We start from the raw sequence: 26,113 nt of genomic DNA on the forward strand, positions 1-26,113 counted from the left end.
GCTTGTAGCGGGGGAAGAGCGGCACTTGGGTTTCTGTCCTACGAGCTTTAGATCCTGGAAAAGAGAGGACGCCGCCTCCCAAACCCTCACAGCAGGTGCAGGGCGTGGCCCGACGCCGTCCCGAGGCCCGCGCGCCCCCCAGGCTCCCACGCACGCGCCCTAGCTCCGCCCCCAACGAGCTCCCCCGCCCCCCTGCGAGCCCGCGCGCCACGCCGCCACGTGGCGCTGCCCCGCCCCGCTCGCGTTCCCCGCCGGTGCCCCGCGCCCCCGCGCGCCCCGCTCTAAAGTAAACACCCCGGAGCGGCGGCGGCCGGACGGTGCAGCGCCTCCGCCCGCTCGCCGCCTCGGTGCCGCGGGCGGGTCCAGCCATGGCTGAGGGCGTGGCGGCCTCCGCCTCGGGCGGCGCTGGCGGCTGGGGCCTGCACGGCGGCATCATCCAGTGGTGAGCGGGACCGCGGCGGGACCGGGACCGCCCCGGCGGATGGGGGGGGGGCGAGGGGGGCGAGGAAGGGGAGCGTGGCTCCCTCGGCTGCTGTCCCCAGGACCTCGGACCAAGTGCCAGGGCCGACCGCCTGCGCCCCCGGGGCCCTGGTAAATGGCTCAGAGGACAGCCGTTCACACGCAGGACCAGCGCGTCTTCATGCTGGCTGGGATGGGACTGGGCACGCGCACACACGCGCACACACGCACACACGGTGGGGCAGTGTGGGTTTCCCCCCTGGGGCCTCCCCTGTTGGTCACGCTTCCCGTGGGAAGCAATCCAGCCAGCCCTCCACCGGGGGGGCTCGTTGGTGGGCCTGGGTTTACATACACATCTGAAAGCACGAGGGCTAGGCCAGGAGAGGAAATGTTTTCTCTCAGTGGGCGATCCAGAATGGGATGTTTCCTAACTTAAAGCAGTTTTTAGCTCTAACAATGCATTCCACATTTGAGAAATTCACTTCTGGCTATTTAAATAGAGGAAGAAAAAGCTGGAAAGAAAAATATCATCAGCCCTTGGGACTGATGAACTCATGGGTTTGTAGCGCTTCATAAATAGGAAAATAATTGAAACCAGCCCGAAAACATTCGTTTTAGAAGGTGAATAACTAGTAGATAGCTGATTACTTCGTTTTTTAAGTTTTAAGGAGTATTTCTCAAGAAAGAAATACTTTCTGAAAAAGTTCAATGAGTGAAATAGAAAAATGAAGGGGAGTGTTTGTGATTAGAACCCCAAAAAGGCCTAAATGGTCACCCCTCTCCTCCAAAAGAAAATTTTTGATATATTTTCCCTTGCATAAGAGAAAAAAATCAAAAGAATAAATATTTTTAAATCTAAAAATATTAAAAAAAAAAAAAAAAAAAGAACCACAGCACACACAGTGTTTTTAGAGTGTTGCACAGCAGGACTCTATTTCTTTCACACTTAGACCCCTCAGCATATCTGCACCTTCAAGTTTCAGGTCACCATTTAGTAAATTAGAGTTTCTAAGACTTGAATAAGTCCAGAGACTAGAAAGAATGATTAGGGTTTCAGAAAATACTTAGATGTTCTCCTCAGGTCATTTGTGAATTGACAGGGTCCCGACTGCCCACAAAGCAGATGCCCTAAATCACTTAGGATGGTGTTCAAGTCCTGTGTCCCAAACTCCTGTCCCTGCAGGCCTCGGACCCAGGGGGCCAGGCTCTGCTCTTCAGGTGGGGGGAGGCGGGGCCGTGGAGGCGAGGAGGGGCAGAGTTTCCCTTGGAAGACTGCTCTTGAGGCATCCCATCTATGAGGTGCGATGCTTGACAGGTCACTGTGCAACCCACCTGGGTCCTTGGACTCTTTTTTTTTTTTTAATTTTTATTTATTTATTTATGGCTGTGTTGGGTCTTAGTTTCTGTGCGAGGGCTTTCTCTAGTTGTGGCAAGCGGGGGCCACTCTTCATTGCGGTGCGCGGGCCTCTCACTGTCCCGGCCTCTCTTGTTGCGGAGCACAGGCTCCAGACGCACAGGTTCAGTAGTTGTGGCTCACGGGCCCAGTTGCTCCGCGGCACGTGGGATCTTCCCAGACCAGGGCTCGAACCCGTGTCCCCTGCATTAGCAGGCAGATTCTCAACCACTGCGCCACCAGGGAAGCCCTTGGACTCTTTAATCAATAGAAGTTGATAAGACTCCAGAGGAGGAATTCAGGTAAGGCTTTATTGGGACTCGTGCTACAGCAAGAGGGAGTGAAAACCAGTAACAGGTCCCCTTGCTTGCTGTCCGTGGAGGACGGGCTGTCGGGCCGGGAGGGGGGGCTTAGGTGGTGTGCCCACCCCCTTGGTGGTGCCGTGTGCAGGGATCACGCGCGGGGCCCTGCTTTTGCTCCCAGCTCCTCAGAAGTGGCAGTTGGGTTTTGGCCTTTTTGTATCTTCTTGTTCATAGTTTGCCCCAACTGCATGTGCATGCAGTTACGTGTAGTCCCTTATGTCAATAGTTTCTTTGTATTCTGATGCTCTGGGAGGCGTTTGTCCGGGGCAAGCACTCTGGAAAAGGGTCCCAGGTCCCAGCCTGTCTCAATTGGTGCTGGTGGTTTGAACATTGGCATTAAAAACGCAGCTGCAACCACTCCACGCTGGTTAGGATGGCCCTTATCAAACAAACAAAAATAGAGGATAACGAGTGTTTGTGAGGATGTGAAGAAATTAGAACACTTGTGCACTCTTGGTGGGAACGTAAATTGGTGTAGCCACTGTGGAAAATAGGATAGTGGTTCCTCAAAAAATTGAAAATAGAACCACCATGTGATCCAGCAATTCCCCCTCTGGGCATATGCCCCAAAGACTTGAAAGCAAGCATTGGAACAGATATTCGCATCCCCGTGTTCATAGCAGCATTATGCACAATAGCCAAAGATGGAAGTAATCCAAGTGTCCATCAGCAGATGAATGGATAAACAAAATGTGGTCTGTACATACAATGCACTATTATTCAGATGTAAAAAGGAAGGAAATTCTGATACAGACTGCAACGTGGACGAACCTTGAAGACATTAAGCGAAATGAAATGAGCCAGTCACAAAAGGACAAATAGTATATGATTTCACTTATACGAGGCACCAAGAGGAGTCAACTTCATAGAGACAGAAAGGAGAGTGGTGGTTGCCAGGGGCTGGGGGAGAGGGAACGGGGAGTAGCGTTTCTGGCCGGTACAGAGTTTCAGTTTTGCGAGACAACCAGAATTCTTTGGATGGATGGTGAGACACCAGCAGTTGCACAACAGTGAGAAGGTACTTAATGCCGCTGAACTCTGCATTTAAAAATGGTACATTTTATGTTACATATATTTTGCCAGAATTAAAACATGAACAATTTTTTAAAAACCAAACACAGCAGAGCCCCTCGGTTTGTAACAGAGCTTGGCGTCCTGGAAGGTGTTAGAAGATGGCCAAGGAGACCAGCTTCCTGGAAGAGTGGCGGTGGGTACCGGCGGGCGAGGTGTCCAGATGCCCAGAAACAGCTCAGGCTTCCGGGTGAAAGCCCAGGGAGGGGCTGATGGTTGTCGCGCGAAAGAAACGCTCCGTTTTTAGCATATTCGTTGTTTCATCTCCCAGTCAGTCCTGCTTGGGCTTCCAGTGTTCCTTAGAGACTTCACTGTCTCTGCCACCAACTTGTGATAAGTTCTCCAAGGGCAAAGAAAGGTCCCGCAAGGAGCAAGAAAGGTCCCGCCTCTGGAAACCGAAGTACTAGAAGTTTTCTGTTTCACGGGCAGGAAGGATCGTAGAAATGGGGAGCGAAGTGGTCAGACTTCTGAGGAGCACAGAAGGGTGAAGTGACCCGATTTCCTCGGCTGAGGGTACAGATCCGGCAGGTCGGACAGGTGGGACCCCGGGCTCAGACCTCAGGCGAAAAATCTAAATGTCACCTAAACCCTACGCACGCCGAGCCTGGCTATAGACTAACTAACTGTCTCCTGCGTATAAATACGGCTTTCAGATTTCTGCAGACTCTGGAGGTTCATGAGGTGGAAATTTACTTTGAAAGGTACAGAATTCGTAATAGCCTTTGATCAGGCTGAATCAAAGGGTACGGTCACTCCCAGTGCCACATTTTTCTTTGTGAGGAAAAGGAGCCCTCAGGAACGTGAGAGCTGCAGGACCCGGTGTGAGTGCTCTGAAGTTGCCGATGATCAGCCTGTCCATCACTCAAAACGAGGAGAGCGTCATGAGATTCTCAAGATCTTAGCTGTCAGCTTCGTCTGATGGTGAGACCTGGGGAAGGCGATTATGCACCCAAGCAAGGAACTGAGTGATCTGATCGACTCCAGACTTGGACAGGCTTTATAATCACGTATCGCCAAAAACCGTATTGGTGGCTCGGTGTGAAAGCAAGCCTTGGCCAGTCTCACCTGCCAGGAGTCCTGGCCAGCCCTACTGCCTGCATATGCTCATCCCGCCCCCCCACCGGCCCCACGTGTAGTTCAGAGTCAGGCTCACCTGCAGTAGCTGCTTCTGTGCTGCCGGTCCGCCAGCGTGGACGCCTTTCTCGCTCCCATTCAGGGTTTTGGAGGTGGACGTAAAAATGATAACAGTAAGAGCTGCCGTGGGCCAGCCAGTGCACCAGCCACATCCCATGCCTGATTTCTCATCACAAAAACTCCAAGAGACGTCTCAGAGTCAGAACCTGCACCTGGGTCTGTGAGCTTTGGAGCCCTGGGTCAGAGTCATGGTCGTAAGTTCCTCTGGGCGTGGAGACTAAATGCGGAAGCACGTACTCTTTGAGCTGAAGTAAAGGCACCATCTGAACATAGACGCTCTTACAGGACCTTCCACTTGTCCACTTAGTGTGTGCTGCCTCCTCCCACGGGCCATCCGTGAGATCTGGCTGTGAACTTTGGGGAGAAGATGAAAGGCCCTGGGCTGAATCTCCGGGAGCAGCAAAAGTACCAAGCATTGGCGCTGGGCTCACCACCAGGAGGCAGCCCTTTCTCTGAGTGTGGGCGGAGAAAAGACTCTGGTCCTGGACCTTGGTGGGATATCATTGATGGTATAATTTGGTCTTAATTGTCTACCCAGATGGCAGTCAAACTCAGCAGTGTCATTTTGAAATAGGAGGACAAGAGGCCCAGAGCACGTGAATTTCAGTGACAAGGAAGAACAACTGGCAAAAGTTTACACTCGAGCTCATTTTGGAAAGTATTTTGCACATTTCTTTTTTAAGAATACCATTCCATGACTACATCGGAAGGAGCTATGAATAGACAAAAGTGAGCTTGCACTTAATGTTGGTCACGTTTTGCTGCCCCTCCCCAAACTTAGCCAGTGTTTTCCTGTGACACTTCCCATGTAGGTTTTTTATATGTCAGCAAATGTCTTAATAAAATAAATATCAATATCTCGCGGATCAGTGAATTTGCCACTGCCCCACACACCACCAGTGACATTACCCTGCGTTCAACCGCGAAGCAAATAATTGGTGCCCCAGCAGCTGTAATTAATCCATTGTGAGGTGTCCAAAGTGTCAGGTTCCCACCCTGATGCTATGGGAGAGTCTCAGAAAATCCCCTCCTTGGGCTTGGACTGGGTTGAATGGTGTCCCCTCCCAAAATGCATGTCTGTCTGGAATATCAGAATGTGACCCTGCAAATAGGGTCTTTGCAGATGGAACCAGTTAAGAGGAGGCCCCACTGGATTAGGTGGGCCCTAAATCCAGTGATGGTTGTCCTTATAAGAAGAGATGAGGAGGGACCTCCCTGGTGGCGCAGTGGTTAAGAATCCGCCTGCCAATGCAGGGGACACGGGTTTGAGCCCTGGTCCGGGAAGATCCCACATGCCGCGGAGCAACTAAGCCTGTTAGCCACAACTACTGAGCCTGCGCTCTAGAGCCCGTGAGCCACAACTACTGAGCCCGCGTGCCACAACTACTGAGCCCACTCACCTAGAGCCCATGCTCCGCAACAAGAGAAGCCACCGAAATGAGAAGCCCACGCACCACAACGAAGAGTAGCCCCCGCTCACGGCAACTAGAGAAAGCCCGTGTGCAGCAACGAAGACCCAACGCAGCCAAAAAAAAAAAAAAAAAAAAAAAAGAGGCGAGGAGACAGCCAGGTGAAGGCGAGGGCACTAGAGTGATGTGTCTACAAGCCAAGGAACGCCAAGGGTTTCTGGCAGCCACCAGCAGCCAGGAGGAAAGCGTGGAGCACATGCTTCCTCAGCGCCTCTGGAAGGAACCAACCCGGCTGACACCTTGATTTGGACTTTCAGCTTCCAGAACTGTGACAGAGTATGTTTCTGTTGCTTTCAGCCACCTGGCCTATGGTAATTGGTTACCTGAGGAAACCAATACAGGGCCACAGCTTCCCCTCACCCCGCCGTCCACCATATGTTGACTTTTCCTCCTTCCAGGAAGCAGATGGGGTTAACAACTGTGGTCTCTTGCTCTCAAGGAAAGTTAATGTAGGCCTCAGCCTGCCTCAGCCCAGAAAATAAGCTGTAGGTCATCAGTAAGAAAGGAGGAGATGCATTGTTGGTAAATTCCCTGCTAAAGAATTCTCCGGTGTTTAAAAACTGCACTGGCTTGCTTTGTGTATTTCTTGAAAAGAATGAGGAGAAACCTGCCAGTCTGTCCCTGGCCAGAAAAGGGAAGGCTGTGATTGGGTGTCAGTGTGGACCACACCTTCTGAGCTCAGTCGTCTGCATTGCCTGCCCCCTCACTCCCATACCTGCTGCTGGAACAGGCACCTGGCTGTCCCCTCGGGGCTGCACCCTGGGCTGTGAGCCACGGGCAGAGCCCCTCGTTGCCAGCGGACCCCACCTGCCCCGGGGCCCAGGAACATTTGGGCCATTGAAGGTCCCACCCCAAGCAGGGGCCTGGGGGCTGCAGATCACATCTGAACGCTACCGAGCTCTGCACCCAACGGGAAGTAAAGGGCAGGGAGGGTGGCCTGCCTTTCTGTCTCTTGGTGTCTTCCATCTTCCATCTCATTACAATTTAAAGAATCAAAATGTAGTGGCCCGCCCTAAATCACTCGGGTTTAACAGTCGTGCAAATGACTGCTTCAGGGGGAGGGGGGAAGGGGAGGAGTTGTGCACACCTGTCCTGGGTCACAGGCACACGGGTCCTAGGAAGCCACATGGGCTCCAGCTGTCACCTGCAGGGGTGATCGACTCTACAAGGGGTAGGGGGCATTGTGTTGTGTTTTAGCGAGTAAATCTCTACGTCACAGTGAGAGACCTTGGCTGCCACCTTTACAAAGTTACATGAAGCAGCGTCTGCTGAGCCCAGTAATTTGGGCTTCTTTTTAATATGCCTGTATGCCAAAAAGATTTAAAAAAACAACAACAAAACCTCACCATAGTCTAAATCAATATTCTGAACTCTGGGCTGAGCACATTACAGATGCTGATGGGTGAGACTTTGCATTCGATAAAGTAAGCATATTTCGTTTTGTTGGGTCCCTTGCTTGTGTCTGACCCATATCAAAGTGTCCCACTCTCGAAAAACTGACGCCAACCTTCTCTTCCTGCTCTTCTTCCTCCCCGCCCCCAGGTTGGTTGACAACTTCTGCATCTGCGAAGGGTACAGTGTGCCTCACTGCCTCATGTATGAGATGTATGTGGAGACCTGCGGGCAAAATGCTCAGAACCAAGTCAACCCAGCCACGTTTGGGAAGGTAGGTTGTGAAGACAAAAATACATGTCCACCGAGTAAAAAAAGCATGCAGGTTAATGATGAGGAAATGCTGGCATTTATTTGGGTCTGATGGCTTCTCAGTGGATATAACTGGCTTCACCCTGGGAACCAGCCCGATGGCTAACATACATCCTCATCTCCATCTGAAAGCCATTCCGTCCTTTGTCCATACTTCATAGTGAGGGGCCAGGAAAGTTCAAGGATGGGGTGGCATTCACCCAAGAGAATGCAGCCATGGCAGCCTCAGATACCCCCAGTTCTCAGCCAGGCTTGCTGGGCCATTATTCCCTGCATAGAAATGCCACAGCTCAGGACCCCACAAGCTCAAAGAGCCACTTTGTGGTGTCAGACAGCTTGTGCTTCCCACAATTCGGTTGTTCCTAGAGAACTCACGGGCTCTCAAAGGTTTTCCTCTTAAGAACTCTGTCAAGGGTTTGTTTAGACCACGCAATACACAGCAAACGTTAGCACAAGAATGGCCCATCTGAGACCCTCCACATCTAACAGATATTTATTGAGCAGCTGCTATGTGCCGGCACTGTTTTAGGTGCTGAGTGTACAACAATGAACAGAACAGAGAAAAATTCCTGCCTTTACTGCATTTATTATATTATAGCTGAGGAAGATAAAGAAGGTAAAATATACAGTCTGTTAGGTGGTATAAATGCTAAATGGAGTGGAAGGAGGAAAGGACTGTGTGTGTGTGACTGTGTGTGTGTTTTAGGGGGAGGACTTGTCATTGGAGGGAAGGCCTCCCTGAGAAGTAACATTTGAGTCCAGATTTCCAAAAGATGAGGCAGTGAGTATGGGGCTATATGAGCAAAGAGCAGTGCAGGCAGAGCCAGCGCCAAGGCCCTGAGGCAGGAGGGGGCTCAAGTAGCAAGGAGGCTGCAGTGGCTGGAGGGCAGAGACCAGGGAGAGACAACCAGGGGGTCAACTCAGGGAGGTGGGAGGAGCCCAGGTGTGCAGGGAGCGGACAGGGACGCAGCAGTGGATGTCGTGAGAAGGGGTCAAAGTCTGGGTGTATTTGGAAGACAGAGCCAATAGGATTTGTTGATGGAAAGAATTAATAGAATCACGGGGCTTAATTGTTATTAAATTAACAATAATAACTTTCAATCGTATATTGCATCGTATTAATTTTCAATCCGGTTTTCAGGAATAGACAGACATCCACTCAAAACAAGTTTAAAGGAGAATTTTTTTAAAGGGATATCTCATTTCATCCAACTGCAAGAAGTTTGACTGGGCCTCATAGAGTTTAGTCCAGTACTACCCAATAAAAATGTAAGAGGAGCCATAGATACAATTTTAAATATTCTAGATCCTCATTTTAAAAGTTTTTTTAAGGTAAAATTAATTTTTTATAACTTTTAAGTTCAATCCAAAATATTCAAAATACTATCGTTCAACATGGAATCAGTATTTAAAAATGAATGCGTTATTTTTTGCATTCTCTTCTTCGTGCTGGATCTCAAAACTCCGACACGTCATTTTACATGTACAGCCCATTTCAATTCGGACCAGGCACATTTCAAGTGCTCGGTGGCCACATGTGGCCGGTGGGTCCCCTCTGAGACAGCCCGTGACTAGATTCTACGTCACCAGGCATCTCCTCTCTCTCCCTCCGGTGTGTCCGTATGTAAACCACTGGGCCACTGCTTCTCCGCGCTGGGCTGCTCCAGGCCCCTTCCCAGAAGCCAGCTTCTGCCACCACTTCACGACTTCCCGTGATGCTGTCCGTGACCACCTGCCCCAGGGTCCCACACTGTAATGGTCTTCAGGCGAGAGAGGCCCACAGGGAGGACAGGTGGGTGGGAGGAAACAGTTGGCATCCTTGAGGCCTTGTCTTGTGTCACAGCCATCAGCAGAGGCTGGTAGCGTTAGAAGTCAAGGAACAAACCAGGAGTGAGTACGGTGGGGGGTCCCACCGCCAGTTACAATGCTTGGGCAGCAAATCTGGTCTCCTTCTTTATGGGTCAGTCCTCTTTCCACCTGCTATTCCCTCAGAACTATCCTGGGCTTGCAAGAGAACTTGGAGGTCACTGGTCCAACTCCACATCCAATGCAAGAGCCCTTCAAAAGCACCTCTGGCTGGGAGCTTTTATGAGAACAAAATGCCCTCTCCGGGCAGAGACAGCCATGGGGGCTCGGAGCTGGGAGGGGGGCAACGTGTTTCTGCAACGAGGAAGCTGCTCTTCCTCTGGGCGGACACGGCCCCTCCCCAGGATCCACGCTTGGCAAGCAGAGCACAGGCGCATGGAAAGCCACCCGACTCCTTGCGGGCCTGGGGACGGCTCACAGCCTGCAGGATCAGACCCCTGCAGGGGCCACCTGGCCGGGGCTGAAATGACCTGGGGGGCAAGCCTGCTCACGGCCGCAGAGATGCCAGTTCAACCTCTCCCTCCCATCTTTCCTCCCTTCCTTCTTGCTCCCTCTTTCTCAGTGGTCCTCAGTGGACAGAATGGAATTGGTTCATGACACACTCTTACCTTCGATCCACTCACAGCCTGATTCCCTCTGGGTCTTCCGTTCTTTTTAACAATGTTACAAGCATCCGTGAACCCACCGCCCCGTATGAACCATATGGCCAGATCCCTGTATCCCATCTCCCTGCCTTCCCCACTGGTGGGAACCATCAACCCCTTCATCGTTATCTTGCCTTTCTAAAAAGAGTTTTAGTGCATTTGTATGTCTTTCTGTTTTTGTTGTTTTCTTCTTTTTGATCTTTGACCCCCTTCACCCATTTTGACCACCCCCATCCCCGACCTCTGGCAACCATCAATCTGTTCTCTGTTTCAGTGAGATTGGTGTTTTTGTTTTTGTTTTACTGTTGTTTTTTACATTGCATATATAAGCAAGATCATACCATCTTTGGCTTTCTCTGTCTGACTTATTTTATATAATGTATTTCTTTTAAAAGCCCATTTTTTTAATTTTTGTGACTTGACTTTTTAAAAAGGAGGGTCATGTTATATGTGACTTAACTTTTTTTTTTTGTGACTTAACTTTTTAAAAAGGAGGGTCATGTTATATGTCATCTTTTGGGACTTGTTCCACTTATTATTATATCAGGATTCCTCTACATTCATTTGACTGTTGTGTAGTAGTTCAGTTTACCTATCTTCTCTCCCTTTGATGAGCATTTGGGCTGTTTCCCAATTTTGCTGTCGTGAACATTCACTTGTGTATCTCCTACTATGCACGTGGAGATGTTCTCTTGGGCGTGTGTGTCCGGAGGTGAACTTGCAGGCTGACGGGCTGTGTGACTGTGACGTCTGGGGATGGGACCAGATCGTTTTCTGAAATGGTGGCTTCCGTTGCCCTCCCACCAGCAATTCTGTAGATTCCAATGATGTTTCCAAAACACTGACATTTTTAGACCCATTTCTCTAGCCACAGTCGTCACCCCTGAAACACAGTCATTGGTGGAAGCTCTGCACTTTGGATAATCATAAAATAAGGAGTAGAATCTTCTAATACGGAAGCTGCTCAAATATTGGAAACAATTGTTTAAACCTTTGTGTCTGCCCTTCTTCATTGAATACTCTTCGGTCCCAAATTTTTACTTCCTGACTACTTGTTTCATTATGACTTCAGTTTATTGGTGTTTCTCTTCAAAGGTAGGTTCCCCAAGGGTACAGCCCAGTGTCTCAGGAGGGCTCAGAGGATGGGGCTTTTATTTTTCTTTTTTAATTTTTTGGGCTACTATTGGCTTTCATGCCTCCATGCCGCTCTGCTGGTTTCATTTTAAGCTTGTGATCCAAAAAAAGAAAAAATAACCCTTCTGTATTTCACACGAATTATAAGTAAGCTAGCCCTCCCAAAACTGCTTTATAAACTGTAAAGCACTCCATGTAGATACAATATGTTGTCCTTGTTATCAGACTGTGGTCATTATGCCCGTGACCGTGGGAACCCAAGAGTGGCTGTTCCCTTATTCCGAGTTGGCAGCTTCTTAGTGCTGACCTGCCGTATCTTCTAGACTCATAGTCATCCAGTCGTCTCAGCCTGCTGAAGCTCACACATGGGAATAGCACGTCTCTTATCCCTCCTTCAATAAATCAAAAGCAATGTGGACACGTGCAGGGTGTTAGGCTCTGGAGCTCGCTGGGTGTCTCTGGAAGGTTTTCCAACCAGCCAGGAATTCCCCTGGCTGTCTTATCACTCAGCCCACATTTTGTCCTTTCTTCACTAGGCACATTGGGGCACTTCCTCAAGGGCTTTGCTAGTCTGGGTATCCTGGCACTAAGCCATTTCCTTATCTGGCAGCCTTATCAGATGGGAGTGGGGTGACTTGAGCTTGACACGTCTTGGTTCTGAATGATCTCTACTTCCTTTTTTAAGAAATCAAAGGCTCCTTTTCAAAACCTCTCTCAGATTTTCTTCTAAGTGGTTTCCCCTCAAGGGCAGTCCTACTGCAGGGTGTTCCGAAAAAAGAGTTAAAAAGAGCCTCCGGTGCGTGACCATGGGCATTTGTCTAGCATTTTTGATCTTCCTACTTCCCTTCGAATCCATCCCCCAAGACACTGAGGTCCTAGCTTTCAGTTCTCGTTGGGAATTTGCCCAAAGAATGAGTCAGTTCAGTGGTGCTGGTCTTGGAAAGGGACCCTGAGCTGCTGATCTGTGACTCAGTGGAGAAGGGAGAGGAAGGGGAAAAGGATGTGATCCCAAAGCTTGTTTACAAGAGAAACAGCAAAATACCCACTTCTCATTTCCTGCCTCCCCCCCGGGATTGGGGTTGATTCCAGACTCCACACCAAGTTCCTGTGCAGATGTTGGGGTGTTTCTTGCTCTGCTCGGCAGTCCCGGCTATATGACAGGTCATCTCACTCCCAGTGCAAGTGATGGCTTATGTGGATGAGGAAATTTCCCAAAGGCTGACTTCCTTTTTTTAAAGTAACATTTCCTGATGTTTTTCTGATTATGAAAGAACACATTCCCTTTATAGAAAATGTGGGAATTCGAGAGAAGGGTATAAAAGAAGAAGAAGACAAATGCCGGCTACGACCTCACTGTCCAGAGATGCAAGCACATGTGTGGTTTATTTGCAGGCCCCCGGCACACTCACATACATGTGCCAGCAGGAGCGGGGAGTGATCACAGAGGCCTCTCTGTTTGTTTCCCACGTCCCTTCGGTCCTGCCCACGCGGTGGTTCTTCTCCCTCCTGACAGAGCATCTGAGCGGGCAGCCTGACCTCTCTAGAGCTCCTTGGGTGACACAAAGCCCCATTGTCCTTCTAGTTTACCAGACAGTATCCGTCTGACGCTTCGAATGTCCAGCCCCATATAACGTCCAAACTCTGAGCTGGGTTTAACGTGGAATCGCTTCCGCAGTCCTCCAGCGAGGTTTCTCGCCAGCAGAGAACTAGTTGCGGGGGTCTCCTCTTCCTCCCTCCCACATTTCCTGCCACCTTGCTGGGTGTTGGTTGGACCCCGTGGGAGGGGAAGGTAAAAGCGGCTGCAAAGTTTCTACTGCACAGCTTCACACTTGGGGAGGCCAGGCAAACCCTTGTCTCCTGGTGCCTTTGTTGGCTTCTGCAGGGCAGCCCTTGGGAATGTTCTAGAATGCATCCCTGGCCTTGGTGAATGGCTCTGAAGCCTGACTGCCCATCCTGGGGGGCTTTGCTGGGCAGAGTCCGGCCTCTCCCACCTGTCAGCTCTTTATCACGGGTGACCAGTGTCTGGCCATCGAAACTTCTCAGCCACTCTTGGCCTGAACAGGCTGTGGGTGTGCTGAGCCAGGGCAGCAGCCGTGCCCCTCTGCCTTCCCCCCAAGGCCACTGGCTGGCCAGCCGTCTCTCGTCCATCCGGAGTCCTCTGCCCAAGCCAGGCACTGACTGCAGGGGCCTCACGATCAGCCCTTCAGGCAAATCTGCGAACCCGCTTCCCCTGGGCCCCAGGTGACTGGACCATCCCGTCCTGCACACCCTTCATAGGTCAGGGAGTGGTCTTGCTGCAAGAAACCCCCTTACACATCCTCCTTTTCGTCCTCTCTCTATCTCATGGTGGGCGATTTCAGTCGAGGACTTTTTAGAGTTTTATAACCAAATTTTAGCTGAAAGCCTGAAGGTGCAAGTCCCCCTGGCAGGGGGGTGTCTCAGTTCACCTTGCTGCCTGCCTCTGTCTTCACGCCCCAGCCTCTTGTGTGGACACCACAAGGATGGATGGATTGGAAGATCAATGTGTGGATGGATGGATGGACATGTGGATGGTCAAACAGGTGGATGGACAGACAGACAGGTAACCCTAAGCCTAGAATCAGACTAACTAGTGTACAATCCTGGGCAAGTTATTTAACTTTTTTGTGCCTCAACTTCGTCATCTGTAAAACGAGAATATTCATAATGTTAATAATAGTACCTCCTTCATGAGAGACTTTTAAGAAATTCATGAGAAAAACACACGTAGAGAGAGTTGGACAGTCCTGGCACATAGGAAGCAACCAAGGGCCGTTAACTTTTATAATTACATACATACATATTTTCACTTAGAATGTTATAAACATTTTCACATTAAAATATTTCTAAATGCATGGTGTAGAATGGCTGTGAAATATTTTTTTGGTTGTTCCAGAATTCATTTAACCATTTTCCTTATTGGAAATTTATGATGTTTATAATTTTTCTCTATTCTGAGTAACATAAGTCTCCATCTGTATCTGGTAATTTCCCTCAGCGAGATTCTAGACAATTGTAAGCCCACATGATAGTTCTTGATATTCTTACCCAAATCCATGATATCCTTGACCTAGGGAATTTGTTGGGTAAGAACTACATTTAGCTGTTTCAGCTGGCATTTATTGTATGGTTAGGGAAGGTGAGTCCTTTGGCGTGTGTTTTGGTTATGTGTATCCTTCACGTATGCACATTATTATCCGATCACTTTCTATTGGGGTATTAGTGTTTTCCCTATTGATTTATGTGAGCTCTATATACTAGGTAGATAAGTTTTTTTTTACTTATTACATCTTTTGGAAATGATCATCTCAGTCGCTTTTTAAATTGTAACTGTGGTGTTCTCGATTATAAGATGAAATCACAGGATAGTCTGGGGTTGGAAACACTCAGTAAAATAAGACGTGTGCATTACTGTCCTGCCAGGCAACGAGGAATTTGTTTCTGCTTCTCCCTCCAAAGCACCAGATGATATGCCAGGGCCTTGAATCTGAGCCTGCTGCATGCTTGCGGATAATTCTTTTCGGTAGCTATTATTTTACAACTAGACCTAGAGGGAAGGGTTTAAGTGATTTTCTCAAGAGAAGATGAAATGGTCAATCTGTGGTTGAAAGTAGGAACTTCTGGCTCCGAATTCTGCCTTTAGACGTGGCTGACGTTTTCTTTTAACTCCTGTTGTCATTTATTTTCTCGTACGTTCTGGTTCTCCTTCCCTGAAGAAGCCTCGATTTGGCCTCGTGACCTCGATATGCCAAGACCTGCCTCTCCATCCCTGACTTGTGCCTTCCCACCTGGGCTTGGGCAGCTTCCTGGAGGAAGAGGTGGGGCCTGGCGCCAGCCAAGAGAAACACTTCAAGACACTGTCAAATCCTGCTGCTTTTGGAGGCTAAGAATAAAAAAAGGAGGAAGGCAGAAGCGGAGGCTGAGTGACTCTGGAGCAAATTGTAGAAAATCACAGAAATCATTACACAACAGCTTGGAACATCCTGCCTTCCTGCTTTGTATTTTTGTAATTTTACCGCAATCCAGGATTTCCCTTTTCAACAGACATCCACTTGGATACCATGCTTGTCATGGACCTGTGAACGACCTGTAAACCTGTAAAAAAAACAGACTTCTGGTTTTTTTTAATGTAATTGGTCATAGACATCATATCAGTGCTGTCTAACAAAACGTACATCAGAAAGATGGTGGGGTTTGGGACTTCCCTGGCGGTCCAGTGGTTAAGACTCTGCGCTCCCAATGGAGGGGGCAGGGGTTCGATCCCTGGTCGGGGAACTAAGATCCTGCATGCCGCATGGCACGGCCAAAAAAAAAGATAAGATAACGGAGAGATGAAATGTTGAGTCAGAAGTAGCTCTGTTATTCAATATTTCACAGCATTTGCTAACAAAACCTTTAAAATGAAAAAATTAGGTAAACGAATAATAAAAAAAGTGAAAATGCCAATCACATTGGAAAAAAGAAACTGGTAAAATTCATGGCACACTCGCATGCTGGACTATTTTGCAGTGTTAGTATTGATACTTCTCTGTTTTCAGAGGATTTTTAATGACAAGGGGAAGTGTTTATGGTACAAGTTGGAGGGAAGAAAGTGGAAAGCAGAACTGCAGACATGCTAATTGTGCGATGCAGGTATTTCCTATGTAGACCCACAGAATCCATGTACACAGTGAGGCTTTGGAAAAAAGATGGGAATGGACCACAGTGAGGTTTACATGGCAGTATCCCTCTGAGTTTTGTGTTTCCTTCTTTATACTTGTCTGACTTTTCCAAATTTCAGTTACATATATTTTCTTAATGATCAGAAAAGAGGGAATACAGTTTAAACGTGGTAAGAGACGAAGCTGGAAGTTCTATTTCTAAATTTTCAAATTGCAGCTTTAAATCTGGCTTATTCTTTTAGCTCGTGCACTTGGTTTTCCCTGATCTTGGCACCCGGAGGCTGGGCACAAGAGGAAATGCCAGGTAGGTTGATCATTTTTGTTTTATTTTATTATTTTTTTGAATAACACTTATTTCTTAAAAGTTAACATGTGCATAATAGAAAACCAAAAAACAAAAGAAGCAAAAAACAAAGTCATCCATCATCACAAGCAGTTTGTTTTATTTTAAATGTTAAAAACACACATTTTGAAAAATCACAAAATGGGTGACCAAAGAAATGCAAAACTAAACAAACGATAAATATCAGCTCTTACCAAAGAGTTCCTATAATTATATGAAATTCCCAGTGCCTGATATAATTCAGGTGATGCCAGGACCAAATATGAGTCTCTATCTTCTTGAGAGATTTTGTTAAAATACAAAAGTCACAGTGTATTTTTCTGTTTCTGACACTTCCAACGTTTAGACATGTAAATGTCTAATTGTTGAAATAATTAAGTAACTATATCCCTAGAACAATAAAACTGTTTTAATTACCCCTTGAACTAAAATTTCTAAGCGTTCATCTAATTCGCATATTTGAATTCTATTCAGGAGACAGAAGGTACCCCGGCGATATTTTTAACTTGAAAGGAAATTCCAGTGTTATCGGGTGCATCCTGTTATAATTGTCACTCAATTATCATTGTTATTTGTTGTTTGTTTTAAATCAAGAAAAATCAGGAGAAATCAGTGAGATCAGGAAATCAGTAAGAAGGGGTGGAAGCCAAACTAGGGAAGGAGCCTGCCACCCTTGAAGGAGTGGAAAGCATGGAAGAGTTTGCCAAGCTAAACACTGAGCAACAGTTAATTTGAAAAAATTTTGTGGGGCTGCTAGGAGCCCATATGAGCTGCTGCCTTTCCCCGGCTCAGCAGAGGAGGAACCAACCTTCCTACTGGGGGTCTGAGAACCTGAGTCCATTCAACAGAGGGGACACTGGCATCGGTCCACCTCCCTTTGAGAAAGTCAATGGCGGAGGCAACCGGAGGCTTTCCCTGTGGCATCTCTCTAAGATTCGAGTGTCATAAGTCGGGAAAGCAGAGGAGAACATCTGCAAGCCCGTTTCAAAGTTGATGCATGTGAAATAGTATGAAATTGTCCACCTAACAGAGCTTGGTCAGGCCGCATGACTGATTAGCTTTTCCTAATAAATGGAGTCAGTGATGAAACCCAGAGAAGAACTCTGTCTTCCTTGGCTAGTCTGTTCTGTGTCTTCTCTAAAGCACGCCAGTGGTTTGACATCATCTTGAAGACAACCTTTATTTTTCAGGTATCATTACGACGGGATCTGTATCAAGAAAAGTTCTTTCTTCTATGCCCGGTACTGCTACCTTCTGGGTGAAAAAAGATATCACAGGTTAGTGCCTGTCATTTAGGTATTTTGGTCATAGGTCACAGCCTGATCAATATTAGGACCATTCGTACTTTGGTTGAACCTAACTTGGCTGTTGTGCCATTCATCCTTCTTAAGGATGGAAGCACACATCACATCACCATGCCTCTGACACGGGCCACATCGTTGGCCAGAGAAATGCATATCGCGTTCACTTCCTCGGATACTGTTCATTTTCATCCTCATCTCAATTGCCAAAGCCGTTTTGCACAAAGTCTTTGTCCTTCTCGATCCCTCTGTCAAATTTGACAGAATTAGCCACTTCCTGCTCGAAACTTCCTCTAGCCCTCAGGACTCTGCATCATCCAGTTCCTTCCCCAGAATGAGCCCTTCTTGGTCTCCTTACCTCTCCCCTCCCCCCCCAGGGCATGCATCTCCCTGAGATCCAAGCCTTCATAATCCATGATGCTCTTCCCGCACTTTGGCCCCAAGACACCTCATCCCTTTCTGTCTTCCACCTGTCTCTCCGTCCATGGCTGACGACTCCTTCTAAATCACTTCTGCTTCTCCTCGTCTCTCCCACCTCCTAGGCTTTTCAGTCTGGCTGTCTACTGGACGTTTCCATCCAGAAGACCCACTGGTACCTCACACTGAGGATGCAGAAATTTAACTTCATCCTCTCCCTCCGGCCGCCTCTGCCTCTTGACGTCCATAATTCCATCTGTGATCCCAATAGGTATAACCCGTGCAGAGTGTCACCCGAAAGCCATCCCTGACTCCCTCGGGTCACAAGTCCTGTTAATTCTTCCCTTTCGGGTCTCCTGACCACTCTTCATGGTTACTGATGTTTCCTTGAAGCCCTGGTCATCTCACGTCAAGATTATTTCCGTGGATCCCACGTGACCTCCCTCTGCTCAGCCTCACCTCTCTGTAGACACAGCCGTGAGTAAAGCAATGACACTCCAGTAAAAATTAATTTAAAAAATTAAATTAAAAGTATAATAATAAATAAATGGAAGGAGTAAGAAAATAATTGATAATCTTGATTTGGCAAAACTTAAAACTTCTTTATCTTAAATAATTAAAGGGAAATTCCTTGTATCTATGGGCCACATTCTTATAATAGATATAATTTAACAAATATAGTACTTAATAGTAAAATATTCATGTTAATCCATGTGAAGGCTGAGAACCCAGCACGACCAAAACCAAAAAGAGATATTTAACAAAAGAGAAATACGAATTCCGAAACATATCAAGAAGCCTTAATACCTTAAGGAATTCTGTGAAAACTGTTCCTGTAACACTACTCATTAATATAAATACAAACCCCTAAATTTCAAAATAAGTAAATAAACACAACTGTGAGACTAACCTCCCCACAATTCTGCATTTTCTTTGTCTCTTTCTTGCTCAGAAACATGCAGGAGCTTGCCCTTACCTCTTGCGCGAAGCCTACGCACCCGCCTCTCCCAGACTGGTGTCCGCCCCCCAGATCCTTCCTACTGCACTTTCCAACCCGGTTGCCAATTTCTCCCCCATATAAACTGCCGGTTTCAGCCATGCTCACTTTTCTCTGAAAATGTCAAATGCGGTTCTGCCTTTGCTCCCATCATCCTGTCCTTGCATGATGTCATTCCTTCTTCTCTCTGTCTCATTGGACCTTCCTGAATCCTGTCCCTTCCCTGGGACATACCTGAGGGACCACCTGCTCCAGGACACTGTCCTCAGCAGCCTCAGCTCTAGGGAAGACCCCCTCCTGCACTGCCCCACGCCGCTCACTGGCTGTCGACCCAGCCAGCGTTTCCTCTTAATTCATACGTTGTTCATGGAGCCTTCATGTGGCATAAATAGAGGAGCTCGTATCCAAGTAGCCAGGGTCAATTTTACCTTTACTTCTAGCCCAGCGTGTTGATGAAGAGGGCTCCTTTCCCTCTCCAAAGGGCTCTAGCGTGGACAAGAAACTATAGCGAATTATATGATCACCTTTTGTATAAGGTACCCTGTGTTGTAAGGCAGCGGCCGAGGGGGAGCCATGGGGAACCACCAGTATGGGTAAGACGTGGACCCTTCTCTCTGATGGCTTCATAGAGGAACTAAATGTACATTTCGCTTGATACCAAGTATAACGTGATGGGTGTCGGAAGTGTACACAAGGTCCCGTGAGAACTCAGAGGTGGAGAGCGCACGTCTTGGGCCAGGGGATCAGAGGGGCCCGGGAGAGAGGCGTGCTTTGAACGAAGCTGTGAAGGACAGAGCGTTGACGGGTGGAGAGGGAGGCGGGAGGGAGAGGGTGTCCAGGCTCAGGGAGGGAGGCGAGCGTACGCAGAGGTGTGACGGCAGAGCTCCCTGCCGTGCAGGATGCGGAGATGGGGTGCAGCACCAGCCTGGGGAAGGGACTTGAATTCGATGCTGGGGGTGGGGTGTCTGTAAGCCTTCGGAGTCGTCCTCTGGGAAACAGGGTGGTGTCATCATGGGAACCTCTGCAAGGCCAGGAACCATGGAGCTTGTTTTATCCCCAACGTTGCCTGGAAACACAGTGTCGGCCCCGAAGTAGCTGTTGAAGAATGAAAAACTTGGAATTAAGGTTTAAAGAGACTAGACTGGAAGGAGAGGGTGACAGCGGCCAGGAGATGGTCCTCAGTCGTTCCGATGAGCGCCTGGACCAAAAAGGAGGCAGAGCTGCAGGACCCTTCGAAGGCAGGGTCTTCGGATGGTTGAGCCTGTGTCCACAGACGGCGGCAGGGATGACTCAGGCCAGCCCGTCCCACTGAAATCTCGAACTCAACCTCAAGTCGAGTCCTAATTACCTGCTTCCCACCAGCTCCTCTTACATCTCTTATTCAGCCCTTCGTCACAAAGGTGGAAAAATGAGAGCAGCGAAAATAGAGAAGTTAGGGAAGGGAGTCGGAAAGATGAGAGATTTGTTTCAGTCATAGTCGGACCTTTCCTTGTGCAAAGGGGATCTCTCACTTGCTGATGTGTGTGTGTCTTTGTTTGCCCAGAGCACCCAGCAGGCGGTGTGGAGAGCCCTGCATGTGCCCACGTGCACACACACAAGGAAAACTACGAACAGGGCAAGAACTGGGCCCGGGTGAGAGGCCATTAGTGTCCTGACGCCTCTGCGTTGATGTCACAGAGAAAGGGGCTAGAACGGGTCTTTGTGGGGAAAAAATAGGCTTTACCCTCATTGAGGAAGAGGAGGGCTTCAGGGGACAAACGTCAGGGCAAGGATGACATTGGCTTATTCTGGAGATCAGCCCAGCAGCAGGTGCTTTTAATGTCCTGTGCCCCACACGTGTCTGATAATAGATGAACTCTAAAGTCTTGGCCAATTAAGAGAATTTTTTTTTAAAGCATTAAGGTTGTTTTTTTTTTTTGAATTTTATTTAATTTATTTTTTTTATACAGCAGGTTCTTATTAGTCATCAATTTTATACACATCAGTGTATATATGTCGATCCCAATTGCCCAATTCATCACACTACCCGCCCGCTGCTTTCCCCCCTTGGTGTCCATACGTTTGTTCTCTACATCTGTGTCTCAATTTCTGCCCTACAAAACGGTTCATCTGTACCATTTTCCTAGGTTCCACATATATGCCTTAATATACGATATTTGTTTTTCTCTTTCTGACTTACTTCACTCGTATGACAGTCTCTAGATCCATCCACGTCTCTACAAATGACCCAATTTCGTTCCTTTTTATGGCTGAGTAATATTCCATTGTATATATGTACCACAACTTCTTTATCCATTCGTCTGTCGATGGGCATTTAGGTTGCTTCCATGACCTGGCTAGTGTAAATAGTGCTGCAGTGAACACTGGGGTTCATGTGTCTTTTACAATTATGGGTTTCTCTGGATTTATGCCCAGTAGTGGGATTGCTGGGTCATATGGTAATTCTATTTTTAGTTGTTTAAGGAACCTCCATACTGTTCTCCATAGTGGCTGTATCAATTTACATTCCCACCAACAGTGCAAGAGGGTTCCCTTTTCTCCACACCCTCGCCAGCATTTGTTGTTTGTAGATTTTCTGATGACGGCCATTCTGACTGGTGTGAGGTGATACCTCATTGTAGTTTTGATTTGCATTTCTCTAATAATTAGTGATGTTGAGCAGCTTTTCATGTGCTTCTTGGCCATCTGTATGTCTTCTTTGGAGAAACGCCTATTTAGATCTTCTGCCCATTTTTGGATTGGGATGTTTGTTTTTTTAATATTGAGCTGCATGAGCTGTTTATATATTTTGGAGATTAATCCTTTGTCCGTTGATTGGTTTGCAAATATTTTCTCCCATTCTGAGGGTTGTTTTTTTGTCTTGTTTTTAGCTTCCTTTGCTTTGCAAAAGCTTTTAAGTTTCATTAGGTCCCATTTGTTTGTTTTTGTTTTCATTTCCATTACTCTAGCAGGTGGGTCAAAAAAGATCTTGCTGTGATTTATGTCAAAGAGTGTTCTTCCTATGTTTTCCTCTAAGAGTTTTATAGTGTCCAGTCTTATATTTAGGTCTCTAATCCATTTCGAGTTTATTTTTGTGTATGGTGTTAGGGAGTGTTCTAATTTCATTCTTTTACATGTAGCTGTCCAGTTTTCCCAGCACCACTTATTGAAGAGACTGTCTTTTCTCCATTGTATATCCTTGCCTCCTTTGTCATAGATTAGTTGACCATAGGTGCGTGGGTTTATCTCTGGGCTTTCTATCCTGTTCCATTGATCTATATTTCTGTTTTTGTGCCAGTACCATATTGTCTTGGTTACTGTAGCTTAAAAAGCACTAAGGTTTAAGGGTAAGTTTCTTACCAATGCCACGTTTTAAGAAATACAACATGTATATTTTGAAGGCAGAATATAATAAATGTTAATACTGTTGTTAATCTATGAACTATGCTGGTGAAACTGTCTTCTATTTTATTATACGACGTCTTTTACGTTAGGACCTGTGTGACCTTTTAAAAATTAGGTCTGAAAATAAAAACATCATCTCTCTGCTTTCCAGGTAATGAAAACTATATCTCATCCATTCATTTATCTGTTCATTCAACAAATATTTAAGTTCCTACACTAAGTCAGGCCCTGTTCTAGCCACTGGTGATGAAGCAAGATAAACAAGGCCTTCCCGCTGGTCAGGTTTATTCATTTTTTTAATTATTATTTTTTTTTGCCCCAGTTTTTTTTTTTTTTTTGGCTGTGCCACGTGGCATGCAAGATCTTAGTTCCCCAATGAGGGATCGAACCCGTGCCCCCTGCAGTGGAAGTGTGGAGTCCTAACCCCTGGACTGCCAGGGAATTCCCCCTCTGGTCAGTTTTAGTTGGGGAGAAAGACAGTCAAAAAGGAACGATAGTGAGATTGATCTGAAGACAGTAAAATGAAGTCATGGGAGGCCTCCCTGGGAAGATGCCTTTGGAGCAGAAATGTGAAAAAAGCAAGTGGCCAAGTGAAGATCTGGGGGACAAGCATTCCGGGAGGGGAAAGGGCAAGTGCAAAGGGCCTGGGGCAGGGATGAGTGCAAAGAAGAGCGAGGAAGTCTGAGGGTGGAGGTTGGCATGAACAGGAGAGTGGGCGGAGGGGGATCTGAAAACACAGGCAGGGCCCACAGGTCTTGGGAAGGAGGCAGGATGTTATTCCGAGTGTGATGTGAGCCACTGGGGAGACTCAGGCTGGGGAGTGAAGCAGGCTGATTGGCATGTCAAGTGGAGATCCTCTGGCAGCTGTGCTAATTCTGGGCTGTAGGAGGAGATGGAAGAGGAGGAGGAGGGGCCCGTGAGGAGGCTTAGCAGCAGCCCTGGCAGAGATGCCCACCGAGACTTCTCGCTGGAATTCGTTTCATTCTCTGAAAGAGGCAGCATAATACCAAGCAATACTACACGTGGACAGGAGCAGAGACTCTAGGACAGACTCCCTGACTCCACCTCTAGTAAGCTGTGTGATCTTAGGCAAGTCACTCGACCTCTCTGTGTCTCAGATTCCTCACCCGTTAACAAGGATACTAATATCTACGTCACAGGGCTGTTGTGAAGATTAAATGAATTAATACAAGGAAAATGCTTAAAACAGTACCTGGCACATAGTAAACATTTAATAAGACTCCTCAGCATATTGCCCTTGGCTTTGATGTATTTATTTTAGTATATCTGCATGATTTTTTCATAGTGTTATGTATATTATTTTTATTTTGGCTCTTGTGTTTTTCGGTTCTATCATTCCCATTTGGTTCTGTTGTATAACTTCTGTTTCTTTGCAGAGGTTTTCTATTTTTTTAATCTGTTTCAAAAGAATTCATAATTACTTGGAACACTTTTATAATGACTGTGTGAAAATCTTTGTCACATAATTCCAACATCTGGTTCATCTCAGTGTAAGCGTCAATAGATTGTCTTCTCTGATGCAAATTGTGATTTACCTAACTCATTATTTTGGGTGGTTTCCTTCCTCCCTCCCTCCCTTCCCTCCTTCCTTCCTTCCTTCCTTTCTTTCTTTTTTCATTGAGGTATAACTGATAAACAACATAATATTAGCTTCAGGTGTACAACATAATGATTGGATATTTGTGTATATTGCAAAATGATCACCACAATAAGTCGAATTATCATCTGTCACCATACATAGTTACAGAATTTTTTCTGGTCATGATAACTTTTAAGATCTACTCTGTTAGCAAATTTCAAATATATGACACAGTATTAGTAACTGTAATCATCATGCTATACATAACGTTCCCAGGACTTACTTATTTTACACCTGGAAGTTTGTACCTTTTGTCTCCCTTCACCCCTTTTGCCCACCCTCCAGCACCACCAGCCCCTCCATCCCTGGCAGCCACTGTATCTATGAGCTTGGTTTTTGCTTTTCTTTTTCTTTTTAGATTCCACGTGTAAGTGAGATCATACAATATTTGTCTTTTTCTGTCTGGCTTATTTCACTTAGCATACTGCCCTCAGGGTCCATCCATGTTGTCCCAAATGGCAAGATGTCATTCTTTTTTATGGCTGAATATTATTCCACTGTGTATATATACCATAATTGCTTTATTCGTTCACCTGTCAGTGGACACGTAGGTCTTTTTCATATCTCGGCTGGTGTAAATAATGCTGCAGTGATCATGGAGGTACATGTATCTTTTCAAGTTAGTGCTTTTGTTTTCTTCAGATAAATCCCCAGGAGTGGGATTGGTGGATCATATGGTGTTTTTACATTCCCACCAGCAGTGCACAAGGGCTCCCTTTTCTCCACACCCTCTCCAGCACTTGTTCTCTCCTATCTTCTTGATGACAGCCATTCTAACAGGTGTGAGGTGAGATCTCATTTTTGGTTTTGATTTGCATTTCCCTGATGATTAGTGTTGTTGAGCATCTTTTCATGTACTTGTCGGCCATCTGCATGTCTTTGTTGCAAAAATGTCTGTTCAGATATTCTGCCCATTTTTAATTGGATTGTTTGGTGTTTGCTATTGAGTTGTATGAGCTCTTTATATTTTGGTTATTAACCCCTTATCAGAGAGATGATTTGCAAATATTTTCTCCAGTTCCATAGGTTGACTTTTCACTTTGTTGATGGTTTACTGTGCACAAGGTTTTTAGTTTGATGTAATCCCACTTCTTTGTTTTTGCTTTTGTTGCTTTTACTTTTGGGGTCAGATTTCAAAAAAATCGTCACCAGGATCTATGTCAAGGAGCTTACCACCTATGTTTGCTTCTAGAAGTTCTTCTAGGCTCAGGTCTTACATTCAGCTCTTTAATTCATTTTGGGTTAATTTTGTGTATGGTGTAAGAGAGTGGTCTAGATTCATTCTTTTGCATGTGTCTGTCCAGTCTTCCCAGCACCATTTATTGAAGAGACTGTCCTTTCCCCATTGTATATTCTTAGGTCCTTTGTCGTAAGTTAATTGACCATATATGTGTGGGTTTATTTCTGGGCTCTCTATTCTGTTCCACTGATCTTTGTATTTTAGGGGTGATTTTCTATCGTATCCTGGGCATTTGGGTTATGTTAGGAGACTTGACCCTGTTTAAATCTTCTCCTTTAGCAGGCAGTCACCCGATTTGGGCTTAGCATATAGGATCTGGCCTACTTTTGTGGGCTGTAGTTCCAGTGACAGTTTAGTTTTCTGATCATGCTGTTCTGATCTGTTTCACTCTTCTGGCACTGCTGGGGCTTGTGATCAGTTACTTACTGGGCCCCCTGCAGGGGCTGAACCCACCTCCATGGGCCACCTTCTCTGGGGAGCTGGGAGAGCCAGAGTGCTGGGCCTTCATCCCCTTATGCCACCTGGTGTAGGGCAGGGAGACACCAGTCTCTGCTGGTATTAGCCCTGTGGGTAGACCGCCTGCCCTGCTGAGCTCCAAGTGTGGAGTGGGCGCTGAACTGGCGAGGGGCTTCAGTACTGTCCCTGCATCAGCGTCCCGGGGGTGGTAGGGGCTGCTCAGCCCACCAGCACGTCAGAGCTGCCGCTGTGGGCATTTGCGGTGGCCAGCTCCTGCTGTCTCCGTCAGGCTTCCCTCTCCTGGTCCTCTTGGGATTCAGGTCTGTGCCTGTTGACAGTT

The 26,113-nt window shown here is 47.0% G+C and overlaps 1 protein-coding gene across 2 annotated transcripts in view; it reads left to right on the forward strand.

Moving 5' to 3' along the window:
* The first annotated feature begins 229 nt into the window (after nucleotides 1–229).
* RFX8 (regulatory factor X8) overlaps nucleotides 230–26,113 on the forward strand; it is a 72,279-nt gene continuing 46,395 nt past the window's right edge. For both annotated transcript variants that reach the window (XM_082427090.1, XM_082427091.1), the window contains exons 1-4: nucleotides 230–442; nucleotides 7,491–7,614; nucleotides 16,218–16,279; nucleotides 17,509–17,595. In XM_082427090.1, coding sequence (XP_082283216.1) covers nucleotides 369–442; nucleotides 7,491–7,614; nucleotides 16,218–16,279; nucleotides 17,509–17,595 — 347 coding nt within the window. In that variant the 5' untranslated portion in view covers nucleotides 230–368. The remainder of the gene's footprint in view (nucleotides 443–7,490; nucleotides 7,615–16,217; nucleotides 16,280–17,508; nucleotides 17,596–26,113) is intronic.

The sequence above is a fragment of the Balaenoptera physalus genome (assembly GCF_965194825.1).
Source record: "Balaenoptera physalus genome assembly, chromosome: 15".
Taxonomy (NCBI): Eukaryota; Metazoa; Chordata; class Mammalia; order Artiodactyla; family Balaenopteridae; genus Balaenoptera; species Balaenoptera physalus.